Source organism: Leopardus geoffroyi, chromosome D3, assembly GCF_018350155.1.
Source record: "Leopardus geoffroyi isolate Oge1 chromosome D3, O.geoffroyi_Oge1_pat1.0, whole genome shotgun sequence".
NCBI lineage: Eukaryota > Metazoa > Chordata > Mammalia > Carnivora > Felidae > Leopardus > Leopardus geoffroyi.
Window position 1 is genome coordinate 80,182,727 of NC_059339.1, and position 15,318 is coordinate 80,198,044.

At 46.2% G+C, this 15,318-nt stretch overlaps 1 protein-coding gene and 1 long non-coding RNA gene across 7 annotated transcripts in view; one reads left to right on the forward strand and one right to left on the reverse strand.

Moving 5' to 3' along the window:
• Positions 1-401: 401 nt before the first annotated feature.
• Positions 402-10,483, reverse strand: LOC123588333. Of its 2 annotated transcripts, XR_006707811.1 has the most exons (3): positions 10,143-10,483; positions 3,914-4,810; positions 402-1,138 (listed from the first exon to the last, which is right to left on the reverse strand). It is a non-coding gene; the product is annotated as an uncharacterized LOC123588333 (long non-coding RNA). The 2 variants fall into 2 exon arrangements; XR_006707810.1 differs by lacking the exon at positions 10,143-10,483 and having other exon boundaries at positions 3,914-5,115.
• The window catches only part of ZCCHC2 (zinc finger CCHC-type containing 2), a 64,997-nt gene continuing 60,161 nt past the window's right edge, over positions 10,483-15,318 (forward strand). For all 5 annotated transcript variants that reach the window (XR_006707809.1, XM_045459155.1, XM_045459153.1 and 2 more), the window contains exon 1: positions 10,483-11,708. Coding sequence is in view for 4 of the 5 variants with exons in the window: in XM_045459155.1 (XP_045315111.1) it covers positions 10,755-11,708 (954 nt within the window). In the remaining variant the exon portion in view is untranslated. The remainder of the gene's footprint in view (positions 11,709-15,318) is intronic.

A 15,318-nucleotide genomic window follows, 5' to 3' on the forward strand; every position in this document is an offset into this window, starting at 1 on the left:
CACACACACATATAATCACAGGAAAATATTGGAAATGAAATGTGTAGTAGTTACCTGTAGGCAGCTGAGTTTGGGCTAATTTAAAAATGTTAATACTAATTGAATTTTTTAATCAGATTTTTAATAGTGAACATCTGTGGCTTCTATAGTGAGGAAATAAGTAGCAAATGTTGTTTTAAATTGGTCCTTGAATTGAAAGGATGGTATAGTATTTGGAAACGTAGCTTTGGGTGGCCACCTACAGTTTGAATCATGCCTCAGTCATTTTCTAGCATGAAACCTTGGAAAATGGCTTAACTCTCAGTCTCGTTGTCCTCATCTATAAAATGACATTTATCAGAAGAATGCTATTAAGATTAACAGCAACTATGTGTAAAGTGATCAGTTCGACAGCACACAACTCAATACTCAATAAATGGTCTTTATTACTGTTGCTGTTGCTTAGAAAGACTTATGCTTTGCTGTGGAAAAATGATTCTTTTCTCCTGGCTGTTATTTCTTTGCTCTTTTCCCAATCATTAGAATCATTAGAATAGGGAACACGCTGACCAATAAGGGTGAGGTGGAGTTGGAGATAATCACGGCAACTCTGCATTATTAGAGTAGCTGTGCGTTTGAGTCATTCGGTTGCTATGTGACATCGGCTCTTGAGGTCACTGCTTAAGTCTATAGGCAGGATGTGTAGAAAAAGGGGAGTCGTAAGGTGAGCTGGTGCCATTGCCAGAGCTGTCCCAAATGGGAGCAGAAGCTACGAGGAATCCCCAGCATGGCTTCTCTCCTTGCCATTGGATATTTAATGCTTGTGAGACCTGGCAGTTAGAGGGCGAGGTGTGGGAGGAGAAAGGGAGAGGGATTTTGAGAACTCATAGTGTGTATATGAGTCTTAATTTAGCACCAGGCCATCGTCTCCACCATATGGCTGACTGCTTGAGTCACCAGTTGAAGCCCAAGACTCCTCAGAGGTTAGAAGTCAGGAAATGACAAGTTAGTCGAATTTCTTTGATCATTTCCAACTCTTCTGGCACGGCAGCCAAAGCCTTCTGATAGAATGGAAATGGTTCTGTAGGTCATCCAAATTTCAACAGCCAACAATGACATATGCCATGAGTTTGCCAATCTTACCCAAGCACAGCTAAATCTGAAAAACAGTAGACCTGTGTGGATAAAATCTTTATCTATGCAGATAAAATCTTCATGTCTGGACTTAGCTTACATTTCTGTGAAATAAAACTCTTCTCGTGCCTTTTTAAAAAGTGACATGTGTAAGAATTATGAAGAAAAAAAACCTTTAAAACCTTAAAGTTGTAAATGTTGATGGAACATTTTAAATACAAATATTGAATGCAAGAAAAAAACACTTTTTTTGAGAGAGACACAGAGCGCGAGTGGGGGAAGGGCAGAGAGAGAGGGAGACACAGAATCTGAAACAGGCTCCAGGCTCTGAGCTGTCAGCACAGAGCCCGACACGGGGCTCGAACCCATGAACCGCGAGATCGTGATCTGAGCCGAAGTCAGACGCTCAACCGACTGAGCCACCCAGGTGCCCCGTGAAAAATAAATTTTGACTTGATGTTGAAGAGGAACGTAAGGATTTTTAAAAAATATTTCAAGTACAGTCTACAAAACTAGTGTTCTGATGCGTAGATGTGCTCTGGGATAAATGTGGCAAGAGTGTTGTTTAATTTAGGTTATATTTGCTTAACTTGCATCCACATGGTTCCATCAAACTTAGTTGAAAAGGTGAAAAATAAAACAAATACTTTTTCCTACATCACAAACAAATTGGGCGTTTTTTAACTGAATATTTATTTTGAGAGGGAGAGAGAGTATACACGTGCTTGTGGGGGAGAGGCAGAGGGAGAGAGAATTCCAAGCAGGCTCTACACTGTCAGTGCGGAGCCCCACATGCGGGGCTCCACCTCTCAGACTGTGAGATCATGACCTGAGCCAAAATCAACAGTCAGACGCTTAACCGACTGAGCCACCCCGGTGCATTCCCATTTTTTTAAGTTTATTCATTTTGAGAGAGTAGTTTTTTAATGAACTAAAAAAAAATTCACCACTTATTTATATATATGTTAGATGTATGACTTAAACATATTTTTAAATTAATTAAATCTTAGCATCAGTTTACAGGGTTTAAGTAAGTCTTTAGTATTTAGTATTTCCCTCTCTACATAAACATTTGTAACCAGTCCTCTAAAGTTGCTAAGTAACATTTAAAGTTTTATAGTTTTTAAAAATTCTTCCAAATAATTTTTTCCAAGAAAAAGATAGTACTCTTTAAATGGTAGTATTTGGATCTAAATATGTATACATTAAAATTATACCAAACAAGAACAGCAGACCATTCAAGGTACCACATATAAGCCACGATCTAAGAAAGTGATCGCATTTACACAGAATTGACAAGATTCAGGGGGAGTGACACCTCTAAAGAAATTTAAAAGGGACGAGTAAGCCGGATGTTAATGTGTTTATTTCAATGTGGAATATCCCTTTCTTTGAGAGTAGATTATATATTTCCATTCTCTAGGATTTCTTCTTTCCCAGCATTAAGTCAATGGGAAACTGAATCGCTAATCAAAAGGTTGTTGGGTTCTGCATCAGAATCCAGGGTGAAAATTGCATGGTCTTAGAGACTTTTCATGAGAGTGAGGGAAAAGCCCAAAGCACTAGTCTTGTCATTCTGGTTACGGTGCCCAAAGTACCAGCCAGAGTTTGTCATTCTGGTTACGGAAAATCATCCACCAGATGCGATGACCGTTTACACTGAGAAGTCCTGCATTAACCTTGACAAACGCATTGACTCTCCATTTTCCCTATTTAGATTGCAAGCAATCGCCTTAAATCGCTTTTGATAGAAAGCAGATAATACAAAATTAAGGTAATTTCCTTATGCTCCGCACGGAACACCATCCTCCTGGTACTTCACCGTGCCTTTTGTAGTTTGGTGCCAGAGGATTATTTTGTACCCTTCTTTAGAAATGTTTCTGTCTGAGGATGACCTTGCTTGCCTTTGGCTGGGCCCCAGGTTTCCTTCAGAACACATTGACAAACTGACTCTTGGGACACCTTCTGACTCTGCAAGCCATTACAGGTTGATCCTAACCAGCTTCACTCTTTAATTTTTTGGAAGGCCAATATATTGAGGTAACAAGTGCAGAAAACCAGTTCTCCACTAGGCTTCTATGTCTCTTGCACAAGTCTTATTATTCTATTTTATATACAGTTTTAAAGATGACTCTGGTCAGCATTGTGTCCCATTTATAAAATCAATTAATGAGGGGCGCCTGGGTGGCGCAGTCGGTTAAGCGTCCGACTTCAGCCAGGTCACGATCTTGCGGTCTGTGAGTTCGAGCCCCGCGTCAGGCTCTGGGCTGATGGCTCAGAGCCTGGAGCCTGTTTCCGATTCTGTGTTTCCCTCTCTCTCTGCTCCTCCCCCGTTCATGCTCTGTCTCTCTCTGTCCCAAAAATAAGTAAACGTTGAAAAAAAAATTAAAAAAAAAAATCAATTAATGAAAGTTTTGTGTTAAACTGCACTCATAAATGTAATATATTGTCTTTTACCTTTCACTCGTCCTGTGGATGAGGATTTGTAATCTCCCTGTTTCCCACTTTATTTTGAAAAGAAAATCACGCCTGCAGAAAGGTGAAGTTCAATATTCACCCATATACCCTTCACCTAGATTTGGCTGTTGTCACTGCTTTGCCACACTTGCTTTGTTTCTCTCTAATTTTTAAATAAAAAATAAGTTGTAGATATCACAACATTTAAACCTTCAGTGCTTGAGCAAATATCAACCGAAAACAAGGGCAATTTTTCATACAACCACAAGGTCATTATGTCACCCAAGAAAGTTAGCATTGATAAAGTAACCATGTCTAATTAGAAGTCCCTATTCAAACTTACCGAATTATCCCCAATATGTCTTTTTAGAGTCTTTTTTTTTTTTTTTTAAAGCCCAGGATCCAATCACAGATTATTCACTGCATTTGTCTCCTTAGTTTTCTTTAGAACAATTTGCTTTCTTTCTGTATTTGCTTTCATGACATTGATTTTTTTTTTTTTAAGATTTTTGAAGATTTTAAGTTGTCTTATACGGTATGCCATAATCCAGATTTGCCTTATTTTGTCATGACTAGATTCAGTGTAAACATTTTGGCAAGAATACCACAAATGGTATGTTCTTCCAATGATGTCCATGACATGAGGAGGAATATTAGATCGTCCCACTACTGGTAATGCTCATTGTGACATGTTAAGGTGGCATCCATCAGATTTATCCACAAATAAGTACCTTTCCCCCTTTTAACTGGGGCATTATTTTGAGAGCACATGAATTTTCCTTTTGCCAGCAACTTGGCACCCAGTGGTGAATCGACTATTACACATGGTGGTTGCAAAATGAGAGTTTCCTCACACTTTCCTTCTAAATTTTTTGGCTGGCATGCTTCTGTAGAGAAGAGCTTTCCCTGGACCTTCATCCACCGTTTTTCCTCGGAGAATCTCTACGGACTTGGATTCTTTTTTGATTCACTGGTACGTTATTCTTTGTGATACTCAAATTCTGCTGGATTTGCAGAGTAGGAGCCCCTTCATGTGCCAATTTGACAGAGTTTATTGGCTTGGGTGTCCTTTCGACATATCGCAATAGGTCAGGATTTCTAAACCAACTGGCAAGAAGTGTGGGCTACTCTGATTCGGTTACTGATCAAGATCTATCTATGCAGCTGGCAAAGGTATCACTCAAACCACATAGGATCTTCGGAAGAAGGCTGGATGCTTGAAAAAAATTAGGCGTCTTTTCTGAATACAAAAAGATAAGATACAGTGGGTTTAAGCTGGGTTCACAAAGAGCCCACCAATAATTTGATGTAACCATATTTAAAGAAGTATACGAATTCAGCAAATCCCATTCCAGAGAACACTACTGGGGCAGTTGTTATTTTCCTATCTAGCAAGCCAAACTTCCGAAACTTCAAATCTACTGTCCATGGGTCCCTGGAAGGCAGTATTATCAGGGCGCCTGGGTGGCTCAGTCAGTTAAGTGGCTGACTTCACCTCAGGTCATGATCTTATGATTCATGAGTTTGAGCCCCACGTAGGGCTCTGTCCTGACAGCTCAGAGCCTGGAGCCTGCTTCAGATTCTGTGCCTCCTTCTCTCTCTGCCCCTCCCCAGCTCACATGCTCTCTCTCAAAACTGAATAAATGTTTTGGGGCGCCTGGGTGGCGCAGTCGGTTAAGCGTCCGACTTCAGCCAGGTCACGATCTCGCGGTCCGTGAGTTCGAGCCCCGCGTCGGGCTCTGGGCTGATGGCTCAGAGCCTGGAGCCTGTTTCCGATTCTGTGTCTCCCTCTCTCTCTGCCCCTCCCCTGTTCATGCTGTGTCTCTCTCTGTCCCCAAAATAAATAAACGTTGAAAAAAAAAAATTAAAAAAAAAAAAAAAACAACTGAATAAATGTTAAAAAAAAAAAAAAAGGCGGCAGTATTGTCTTTTTTGGGTAGACAGGCTTTATAGTTGGGCAAAAAGTCTATTTGCAGACATCTCATAGAACCAGGCAAGTACCAGTGCCTGAATTTTTCTTTTTTTAAAATGTTTATTTATTTTTGATATATATGGAGAGACAGAGTGTGAGAGGGGAGGGGCAGAGAGAGAGAGATGAGGAATCTGAAGCAAGTTCCAGGCTCTGAGCTGTCAGCACAGGAACCAAAAGATCATGACCTGAGCCCAAGTCGGACACTCAACCAACTTAGCCACCCAGGCACCCCTGGTTCCTGAATTTCTAGCATGAGCCAGTAGCCTGAAGATTTTCCAAATCAATCCACTTTAATTTTTTATGTTTATTATTTTTTAAGAGAGACAGAGAGAGAGAGAGAGAGAGAGACAGAGTGTGAGTGGGGAGGGGCAGAGAGAGAGAGAGAGAGAGAGAGACACAGAATCTGAATGAAACAGGCTCCAGGCCCTGAGCTGTCAGCACAGAGCCCAATGCAGGGCTTGAGCAAGATCATGACCTCAGCCGAAGTCAGACACTTAACCGACCGAGCCACCCAGGTGCCCCCTAATCAATCTACTTTAGAATCAAGTTTATTTCCAGACAGGCTTCAAAGATTGGTGGATTCTCAGGGCGTCTGGGTGGCTCAGTCGGTTAAGCATCTGACTTCTGCTCAGGTCATGATCTCACCGTGTGTGAGTTTGAGCCCCCTGTGGGGTTCTGTGCTGACAGCTCAGAGCCTGCAGCCTGCTTCGGATTCTGTGTCTCCCTCTCTCTCTCTGCCATCCCCCGCTCGTGCTGTCTCTCAAAAAAATAGATAAACATAACAAAAAATAAAAAACAAAGGTTGGTGGATTCCAGGGCTTCTCCAAAAGTTTCAATGTACAAGTGGGAGAACTTGGGCAACCTGGTAAATCTAAGTTCCTAAGAATCTTCCTGACAAATGAAGCCACAACTCTAGGGAGACTCTGAATTTATCCAAACACTAATCTTCCAGAAAAGGTGCCATACACCCATGTTGGGCATGGATTCCTAGCTTACCAATGAGAATACTGTCATAGCATCAATACTGATGATTTCTATGTCAAACATGTCTTATAGCATGCTTTTGTAAACCTTACCAAGACATATCTTTTTAATTTTAAATATACAATTTTTTCCTTAAGTTATAGATCAATGAATAATTCATCTGTGTTGTTTCCAAGAACTTAACAGCTTTTTAACTATAATCTTAAAAATATTATTTAATAACTCTTTTTTTTTTTAATTTTTTTTTTCAACATTTATTTATTTTTGTGACAGAGAGAGACAGAGCATGAACGGGGGAGGGGCAGAGAGAGAGGGAGACACAGAATCGGAAACAGGCTCCAGGCTCTGAGCCATCAGCCCAGAGCCTGACGCGGGGCTCGAACTCACGGACCGTGAGATCGTGACCTGGCTGAAGTCAGACGCTTAACCGACTGCTCCACCCAGGCGCCCCATTTAATAACTCTTAAATGTATGATATAACTAAACAAAAATATGAACTAAACAAAAATTCATTTTTGAGGTACCTTAAATCTTTGACAATTTAAGTGATCGAAGGTATAGACTGTAAGAACAATGGCTTTGGACATACATATTGCTTCCTTAGAATCTGTGTTTTCCTTGCTTCTTTCCAACAGACCTGGATTTTTTGGGGGGTAGGGGACCGACATTGTTCTGACAAAGCTGACTCCACTTCTGTGGCTCCATTGAATAATCAGTAATGGGCATGTAACCTCAGCCAATTCATGTAGAATGAGTTTCAGTACTAGTCTGGCAATGTTGGAACACAAATGTTTTCTTTTCCCTTCTAGATATGAACAAAGAAAGATTCAGGTAACCCCAGAAGTAGTTGGCAGTTACTTTTGGTTCCTGGTGCATTCTTGTTTGTTTACTCGGTAAACATTCATTAACAGCAACTGTGTTCCAGATGGCAAAATATAAAATTGAATAAGACTGATGTTAAGACACTTCTGTTCTAATGGAGGAAAACAGATGTAGCGGGAGAGGGAGCAAGTAAGTCAACACTCACAAACACTGAAAGACCAAATCCTTGGTATGGATGAGATTACTAGTTTCGTCTGAGCTAGAAGTAGCTGTCTTTGGGCATCCTTCTTATAGAGTAGGTATCATTATTAGTGTGCTCTGAACCATTCAATTAACTGTGCTTTTACTGAAATTTCTTACAGTAACCCGATTGCAAAAGGGAGGGTTGCAAAGCCTCTGCTCAATCCTCTATCACTGGCTAGTATCTTAATCCAAAGTAGAATCATAACTTGAAACCAGTTTTCTGGTTACATATAAGTGTTTAGGCAGTAATGTCAATAATATCATCTTTCATTGCTAAGAAGCAAATAAACACAGTGAATGTGCATTAAATAGTACATTGAATATGCCTTAAATATCATCTAGAGACAAGAGACAATAGCACTACTTTGTGTCCTTTAAAGATGTCTTTTATGGCACATATTCCTCTGTGAACAACTTCGATACAAACATACTCCCACCGTTACCACAGTACCAATATCTGTCCTATCTGAATAATTATCCAGGAATTATGTAAAATACCAGAGAATCTAGATCAGGAGTTCTCAATAGGTAGGCCTGGTGGGAGGAATACCTTCCTAGGGCGTCTTATTAGAATCATCTGGGTAGTTTTCCCAATGAAACATGCCTACATCTCATCCTGGGATTTCCATCTGGGCTGCTCCCAGAAAAGCATGCAGTACATTCTTCTTACCCAGAGAATGTGTTCTCTCTTTCACATACAAAAGTTGGAAAAAAGTTGAGGCCTGGTCTAGTGAGTTACAGTACGGAAAGAGGGCTCTGAAACAATGCACTGGGGGGGAAATGGCAAATTGTGCCCCTGATGGATGATGATAACCAGAATATTAAATCATTTTATACATGTCATATATATTCAAAAGCGTGGATCACTGAATTTTCTAATATTGGCCAAAGATAGAGGGACAAAGGTCAACATTATTATTTTTACAAACCTCAATTCTAATATAAAATTTATGGGTCAAGTATTGTTGAGAGTTCCTACCAAATGGCTTCCTGTTGCCAAGGAAAATGTAAAGACCTTTTGCCTGAGTTACTTGGAAAAATGCCTCCCAAGGTTAAGTATTACCTTACTACACACGATATCCCAATCTGGACAGGTGACTCAATACAGACCTGTATCCAGCCAGACTAAGACGATTATTGGTTGCCTAAGGTATTTCACCCTGAGCTTCAGAAATGTGGGAGTAGATGAGATAGAGTAGAAGATTGCAGGGAAGTTGAAGCTGACAGACGGCAAAAGGGAGCAAGGATTGTTTATTAACAGTCCTTAACAAAGTTTTCTCCTGATTGTAATGATTTCTACGTAACACGCAAAGAATGTAAAGAATTAGTAAATTACCTGGAAGAATGGCTCTCATATACTTTGTCAATCTTAAATGTGTTGAAAATAATTCCTTCTCCCTGCTTTATTGCTGAAACTGATTTTAGGCTTCAGTTCAGCCTTTTACTGAATTATAAATTAGCTTCTTAGGGCATAAACGTGAGATAAAGGGCTCAGCGAATGCTCTCCCACAGATGCCCCAATATCTCAGAGTTACAGTGTCATTTCTGTTTTTTACATACTCCTACTATACAGCTGTAGTAAGACTTAAAACAAAAAGGATTTAAAAGTAATCCCACCTTTTCAAATTAACCTTCAAAAAATCCAGATAGGTACTAAAAATTGGGGCTATATTAAAAAAAAAAAAAAAGCCACAATGTGAGAAAGACATTTTGAAGGTACTCAAACCTTTAAAATATAAAAAAACTAAACAACAAAAAAATAAAGTTGAGAGCCTGTCAAGGTGGTATCTTAGTAAGTTCGAATCACAGGGAATTTACACGGGCACAAGGATCCAAAATGTTGGCGTCAGGCACAGAAACGTTATTTAGCAAGTAAACCGATCCCCAGAAGATGGAGGCGCGGGCGGAGAGGGACTTTTGCTAAACTGTCGTGGAAATTATTTCCCCAAAGCGTTACAGATCAGACGTAACCGTTAGGCCAGGGGCGTCCACATCAGCACGCCCCCCACTCCGCCCAGAGGCCGCGGAACTCCTCGGGTCGCGTCGCCTCCGCGCCCCCAGGGCCGCGCGTCCCCATCTCCGCACCTTGCAGCCGGCACACGCCGTGGGCGCTCGCTCAGCTTTGAGGCGTCCGGGCCCCCTAACCACAGCCACAATCCTGCCTCCCGAGCCAGTTCCCCGATCTGCAACTCAGAGAGTCAACACAACCGATCCTTGTGAAGTTGTGGTGGGAATTATGCCACTGCTGACTACCCGAAAGTCGGCCAGGCTGTGGAGACTGAAAGAGCTCGCCTTGGGTTAGCGCGCTCACTTCAGAAGAACCTCCACTCCTAGGACACGTTCAGTGCGGCGAACGGCGCTGGCCGAGGTGGGGCGGTGGCCCAGGCGAGGAGACAGAGCAGGGGAGTCAGTAGTCAAAAACAGGGCTAGGGCCCTCGGAAAACGTGAAATGACCCCCGTTAGTCCTCTCACGTGGACCTCGCAAGATACTCGCCGCGCTCGGAGCACCTAGCGATCCAGCCACCGCCCCACCGTCCCACCAACGTCCTACCCTAAGCTGGCAAAGACCAGATATTAGGACCGCGCGGAAGCCGCCGAGAGAGAGGGGCGGTCGCGTAGCACTTGGGCGTGGCTTCTCGAAGAGGCAGCCCTTGGGGGCGGGGAGAACTACGCAACCGTCAACTCTGGCCTCTGATTGGCTGAGGTGCCTGCGCGGAGTCCGCAAGCGTCTCCGCCCGGCCCGGCCGCTCCTCCTCCTCTCCCGGCCCCTGGGTCCACACCGGCTCGCGAGGGAACCGCTCAGGCGCCGCCGCCCCAGCCCAGTGCGGACGACGGGAGAGAGGGAGGAGGAAGGAGAACACACTCGCTTGCTTGCTCCCACCCGCACTCGGGCTCCTAGAGCCGGCGCGGAGCCCAGGGGGAGGAGCCGCCGCGGGCACGCCCCGCCTCCGGCCCGGGAAGACGACGCCAGCGACCCCGCCGGCCGGCCACCGCCCCCCTCGCCGGCCGAGACCCGCCCCCGGCCCCGGCCCCGGCCCTCCCCCGGCGGCATGGAGGGGCCCAGCTCTTGACGGCAGCGCCGCCGCCTCGGCCCCCGCCCCCCCCTCCCGGCCCCGCCCGCCTGCCCGCCCCCGCTCGCATGTCCGCGCCGCCTTAGCCGAGGATGCTGAGGATGAAGCTGCCGCTGAAGCCGACGCACCCCGTGGAGCCGCCGCCCGAGGCGGAGGAGCCCGAGGCAGACGCACGGCCGGGCGCTAAGGCGCCGCCGCGCCGCCGCCGGGACTGCCGCCCCCCGCCGCCGCCTCCCGCGGGCCCGCCGCGGGGCCCCCCGCCGCCGCCGCCGCCGCCGCCGCCGCCGCCCCGGGGGCTCGGGCCGCCTGTTGCTGGCGGAGCAGCGGCGGGGGCGGGCATGCCGGGCGGCGGCGGCGGGCCCGCGGCGGCGCTGCGCGAGCAGGAGCGGGTGTACGAGTGGTTTGGGCTGGTGCTGGGCTCGGCGCAGCGCTTGGAGTTCATGTGCGGGCTGCTGGACCTGTGTAACCCGCTGGAGCTGCGCTTCCTCGGCTCGTGCCTGGAGGACCTGGCGCGCAAGGACTACCATTACCTGCGCGACTCGGAGGCTAAGGCCAACGGCCTCTCGGACCCCGGGCCGCTGGCCGACTTCCGAGAGCCCGCCGTGCGCTCGCGCCTCATCGTCTACCTGGCGCTGCTGGGCTCGGAGAACCGTGAGGCCGCCGGTCGCCTGCACCGCCTCCTGCCCCAGGTGGACTCGGTGCTCAAGAGTCTGCGCGCGGTTCGGGGCGAGGGTTCGCGGGGCGGCGCGGAGGACGAACCCGGCGAGCGCGGGGAGGACGGCGAAGGCGAGGAGGACGCAGAGAAGGACGGTTCCGGCCCGGAAGGCAGCGGCGCCGAGCCCCGGCCCGGCGGCGGGCTGGGCTTCAGGGCCCAGGAGGAACTGCTGCTGCTTTTCACCATGGCTTCGCTGCACCCGGCGTTCTCCTTCCACCAGCGGGTCACCCTGAGGGAGCACCTGGAGAGGCTCCGCACCGCGCTCCGCGGGGGGCCCGAGGACGCAGAGGTGGAGGTGGAGCCGTGCAACTTTGCCGGCCCCCGGGCCCAGGTAAGGCGCGCGAGCCTCCGGGCACCCGCGTTGCGGTCACCGCCCCGGCGGCCTCCCCGGCCTGGCTTTCGGATACCTCTTGGCCGAGCCTCAACCCGGCGCAGGTGGCTCGGAATACCCACCCCACGGCTCCCAGCCCGTAACACTAACTAATCTTCGTTTTGCTGGGCGGTTCAGTTCCACTCTCCCACCCTTCCCCCCCCTTCTCCCCCCCCCCCCCATGCACACTCAGGCACCCGCCATAACAGAATGCTCTAGAAGTCTCTTCCGTGCCGGAGTTGCCACGGGAAACATGGGGCTCCGGTCCCCCTCTCCGAGGCAAGGTCTCGGGACATTTTTGACTTGGAGCATCTCTCGCCCCAGGTGCTGGGAAAGGCGAAGCGCAAAGGAGACTGTTAGCTGCAGTCTGGCCCCGGGCAGCGCCTTCTCTTTCTCGCCATCTGGCGCTCTGGTTACAGTTTAAAGCTCTGCCTTATCCCCTCGCAGAGGTGTTCTAAAGGTGCGCTCCCGGCGTGCTGCCCGTGTCTTCAGCACAAAGGGGCTCTTTTCGCTCCGGCAATGCTGAGTTTAAAGGGGTCGTAGGGTCTTTTGGCTCCTGATTCTAACTTTGTGTTCCCAGAAAAAACCCTGAGGTGGAGAGCAGCGAATCGACCCAAACTGGATGGGTATTAGCGCAGGTTGTCTGGGTAAAAACAAACAAACAACAACAACAACAAAAACTGTCTTAGAGCTGGCTGCTCACGCCCTTTACCTCTGGCATAATTTATTTTCTATCAGGCTTCAGTCTTGCCTACATATTTGAAGCAGGGGTATTTGTCGGGCCTTTAATGTAGGCATAAATGTTGTTTTCTAAAAGTTGTTAAACACCAAAATGTAGTCGACAAGAACCCAGATGAATCACTTGTCTCAAACATAAACGAAGATGAAATTATGTAGAGCTGTAAAAGCCTCTAATAATAATCTAGGCCCAATATGAAACCCTTGATCCTAACAACTTAATGGAGGGGAGGAGAGTAGGTTTCAGAGTAAAAACTGTGTGTGCAATAGAGTAAAAACTATGTACAATAACTTTATTTTCGTGGCGCACAGTTATTTAAAAGGTAGTAATTTGGTTGCCGTCCTTTTCAACTTAGGTGATCTCTAGGATGATCTACTGGAAAAGGGGATTTTTCCCTTTCCCTTCTTGAAAGTTAATTCAATTTATGTGTCTTATGTATCTTTCAGTACTCTGGAACTAAAACCGGACTTTGTAATTTTTCTAAGGGCTGTGTGGACTCCATATCCATCGAATCGAGGAATTCAGGAGCTAGAAGGGATTTGGCAATAATCTAGGCTGAGCCCCTCCTTTTTAAAATGAGGCTTCTATGAAGTGACTCACATTGTAGGATATATTTTATCCAACTCCAATGTAGTAATGCTACTACTCTATTTTCTTGGTGAACTTGAAATTTGGTCATGTAGTGTGTATTTACTAGTAATATGCAACTGTGTATACTGTTGGTAAAAGTCCTTTTCCACTCCTAGCCTACTCAGTAAAATAATTCCAAAAAGTCGTATAAGTCACTGTTAAATTTGGAGAAGCCTGAAATCAGAAGCAATACTTATGTCTTATTTTTTAAAATTTCTTATATGTTGCCGAGATAATCTTAGATCGTAGATAGTAAAAATGTCTCACAGTGGAACAGTTATATCATTCCATTCATATCATTCCCGCAAGGATAACCGATTTCTGATTTTAACTGCCAGGAGTCTGTTTTTCCTTTAAATTTTGCTTGTAATGAGAGGGTCCGAAGGCGACTAGAGAAGGGGAGAGATACGTGCAACCTAGAATCATGAGATTTTTATCTTGACTGCAGTGTGTGGCCTTTTCTGGCATCCAGTGAGTGCTGGGAGGAGTGGGCAAAGTGAGGTCGGGCACTCTGCCATTAATTTCAGGACATTATTTCTCAGGCAGTGCCCTGTGCTGGGGCCATCAGTTGAAATGAGTGAATAAATCATAGGGGATACACGTACTACAGGTGACGCTGAAGGCTATTTTTAGACATTGGTGGCGTGATGAACTTTTTTCTCGGTTAGCATAGGGTTACCGTAGCAAATCATTCACGTTTCATTAAATTGTTCTGAGCCCGCACTTTCCGCTTGTTAGCGTGGACTCCGTGGCCCTCATCTGTGGCTTGTTCTGGCCTTGAAGACATTTCCGCGGATTTTGTTGCTCCCAAGCTGTCACTCTAAAGGCAGTTGATGGGGGTGGGTAGATTTGCATTTTCATTCGCTGCAGTCCAGACCAGCTGGTCCTCGGCCTTCCGCCGGCTGTGCGCGGCCGGCGGGAGAGGGCCCACCTCGGAGTCTGCAGCGAGGCGCCCGAGTGTGGCACGTCCCTCTCGAGGAGGCGCCGCTGCGCGTCCGAGGACCCTCGGGTCACGCGCCGCCGCGGACAGGCGGACCCGTTTGGAGACCCATCCCTCGGGGCACCTCCCCTCCCCCTCCCTGCAAGATGGCGGCTGCGGCCGCCCACGTGACTGGCGCGCCGGCCCCACCCCTGGGAGGGCGGGCTGAGGCCGGGCCGCGCCTCCCGGGGGCTCCCTTAGGCCTCCGCGGGCTAGGCCGGGGCGCGGGGCTGAGTGGAGAACCACGTGGACGCTGTGCTCCGAGCAAGGCTAGGGGAAATTCGTGTGGCAGCCTTTCATTGCCCCGGAAGTAACCTTTCAGACACGTGTGTAACTTTCCGCCAGGAATCATTCCGTTTCTTATTACTTTGATCCATACAAAACGCACATGAAGTGGAATTAATTTCCTTTTCCATTAGAATAAGTGTACTGGCCCGGAATAGCGTTTCTGGCTCTTTCAAGACTTGTATTCGGTACCTAATATGCAACAGCTTCTTTTTGAAATTTTTGTGTAAAAAAACTAGTAGAATCTGTGCTTTAATACGAATTTTATGTTAATTATATGCCTTTCAGGTTGACCAGTGCCAGCAAGTGTGTGGTGACATACCGTCGTTAGGATGCAAATAGTCGAGGTGACAGTCCACAGACTTACCACTAGAATATGCTAATTAGTTCATTTTAGACAAATGAAAGATTTAAGTAGATATTTATATTTAAAAGTAACATGTCTTGAGTTTTGTTATGTGATTTAGAGTAAATGTTACATTGGATTATAGCTTAAGTATTGCCTTTAGGAGACTTGTGCGTGAAGTTCATGTTCTTCAAGTGCTGTGGACTGCCAGTCACTTACATAAAATTCAACATACAGTATTAGATGTTTTAGGAAATTTGTGCGATTGACGTAGTTCTGTGTTAATAAAGTTACACACTGCATATGTAGCATACCTGGAAAAAATCAGTTTTAAAAATGGGTCCCTTATTAGTGGGGACCCAAACTTAGTGGTTTGTTAACAGTAGCAACAAAAAACTGTATTTTAAAAGATATTAGTTTTGTTGCTGTATCATTGAAAAGAGGAAAGACCGCCAAGCTTCCTATCTTTGCATGCATAACGACGCTCTGTTCATCAAAATGGATATTCTGCATTTGGAGATTTAGCCCCCAGTTAACAGCACAAAGGCAGGAAAACATAAAATACATAAGCTATCATAGTAGTGGTTAGTGG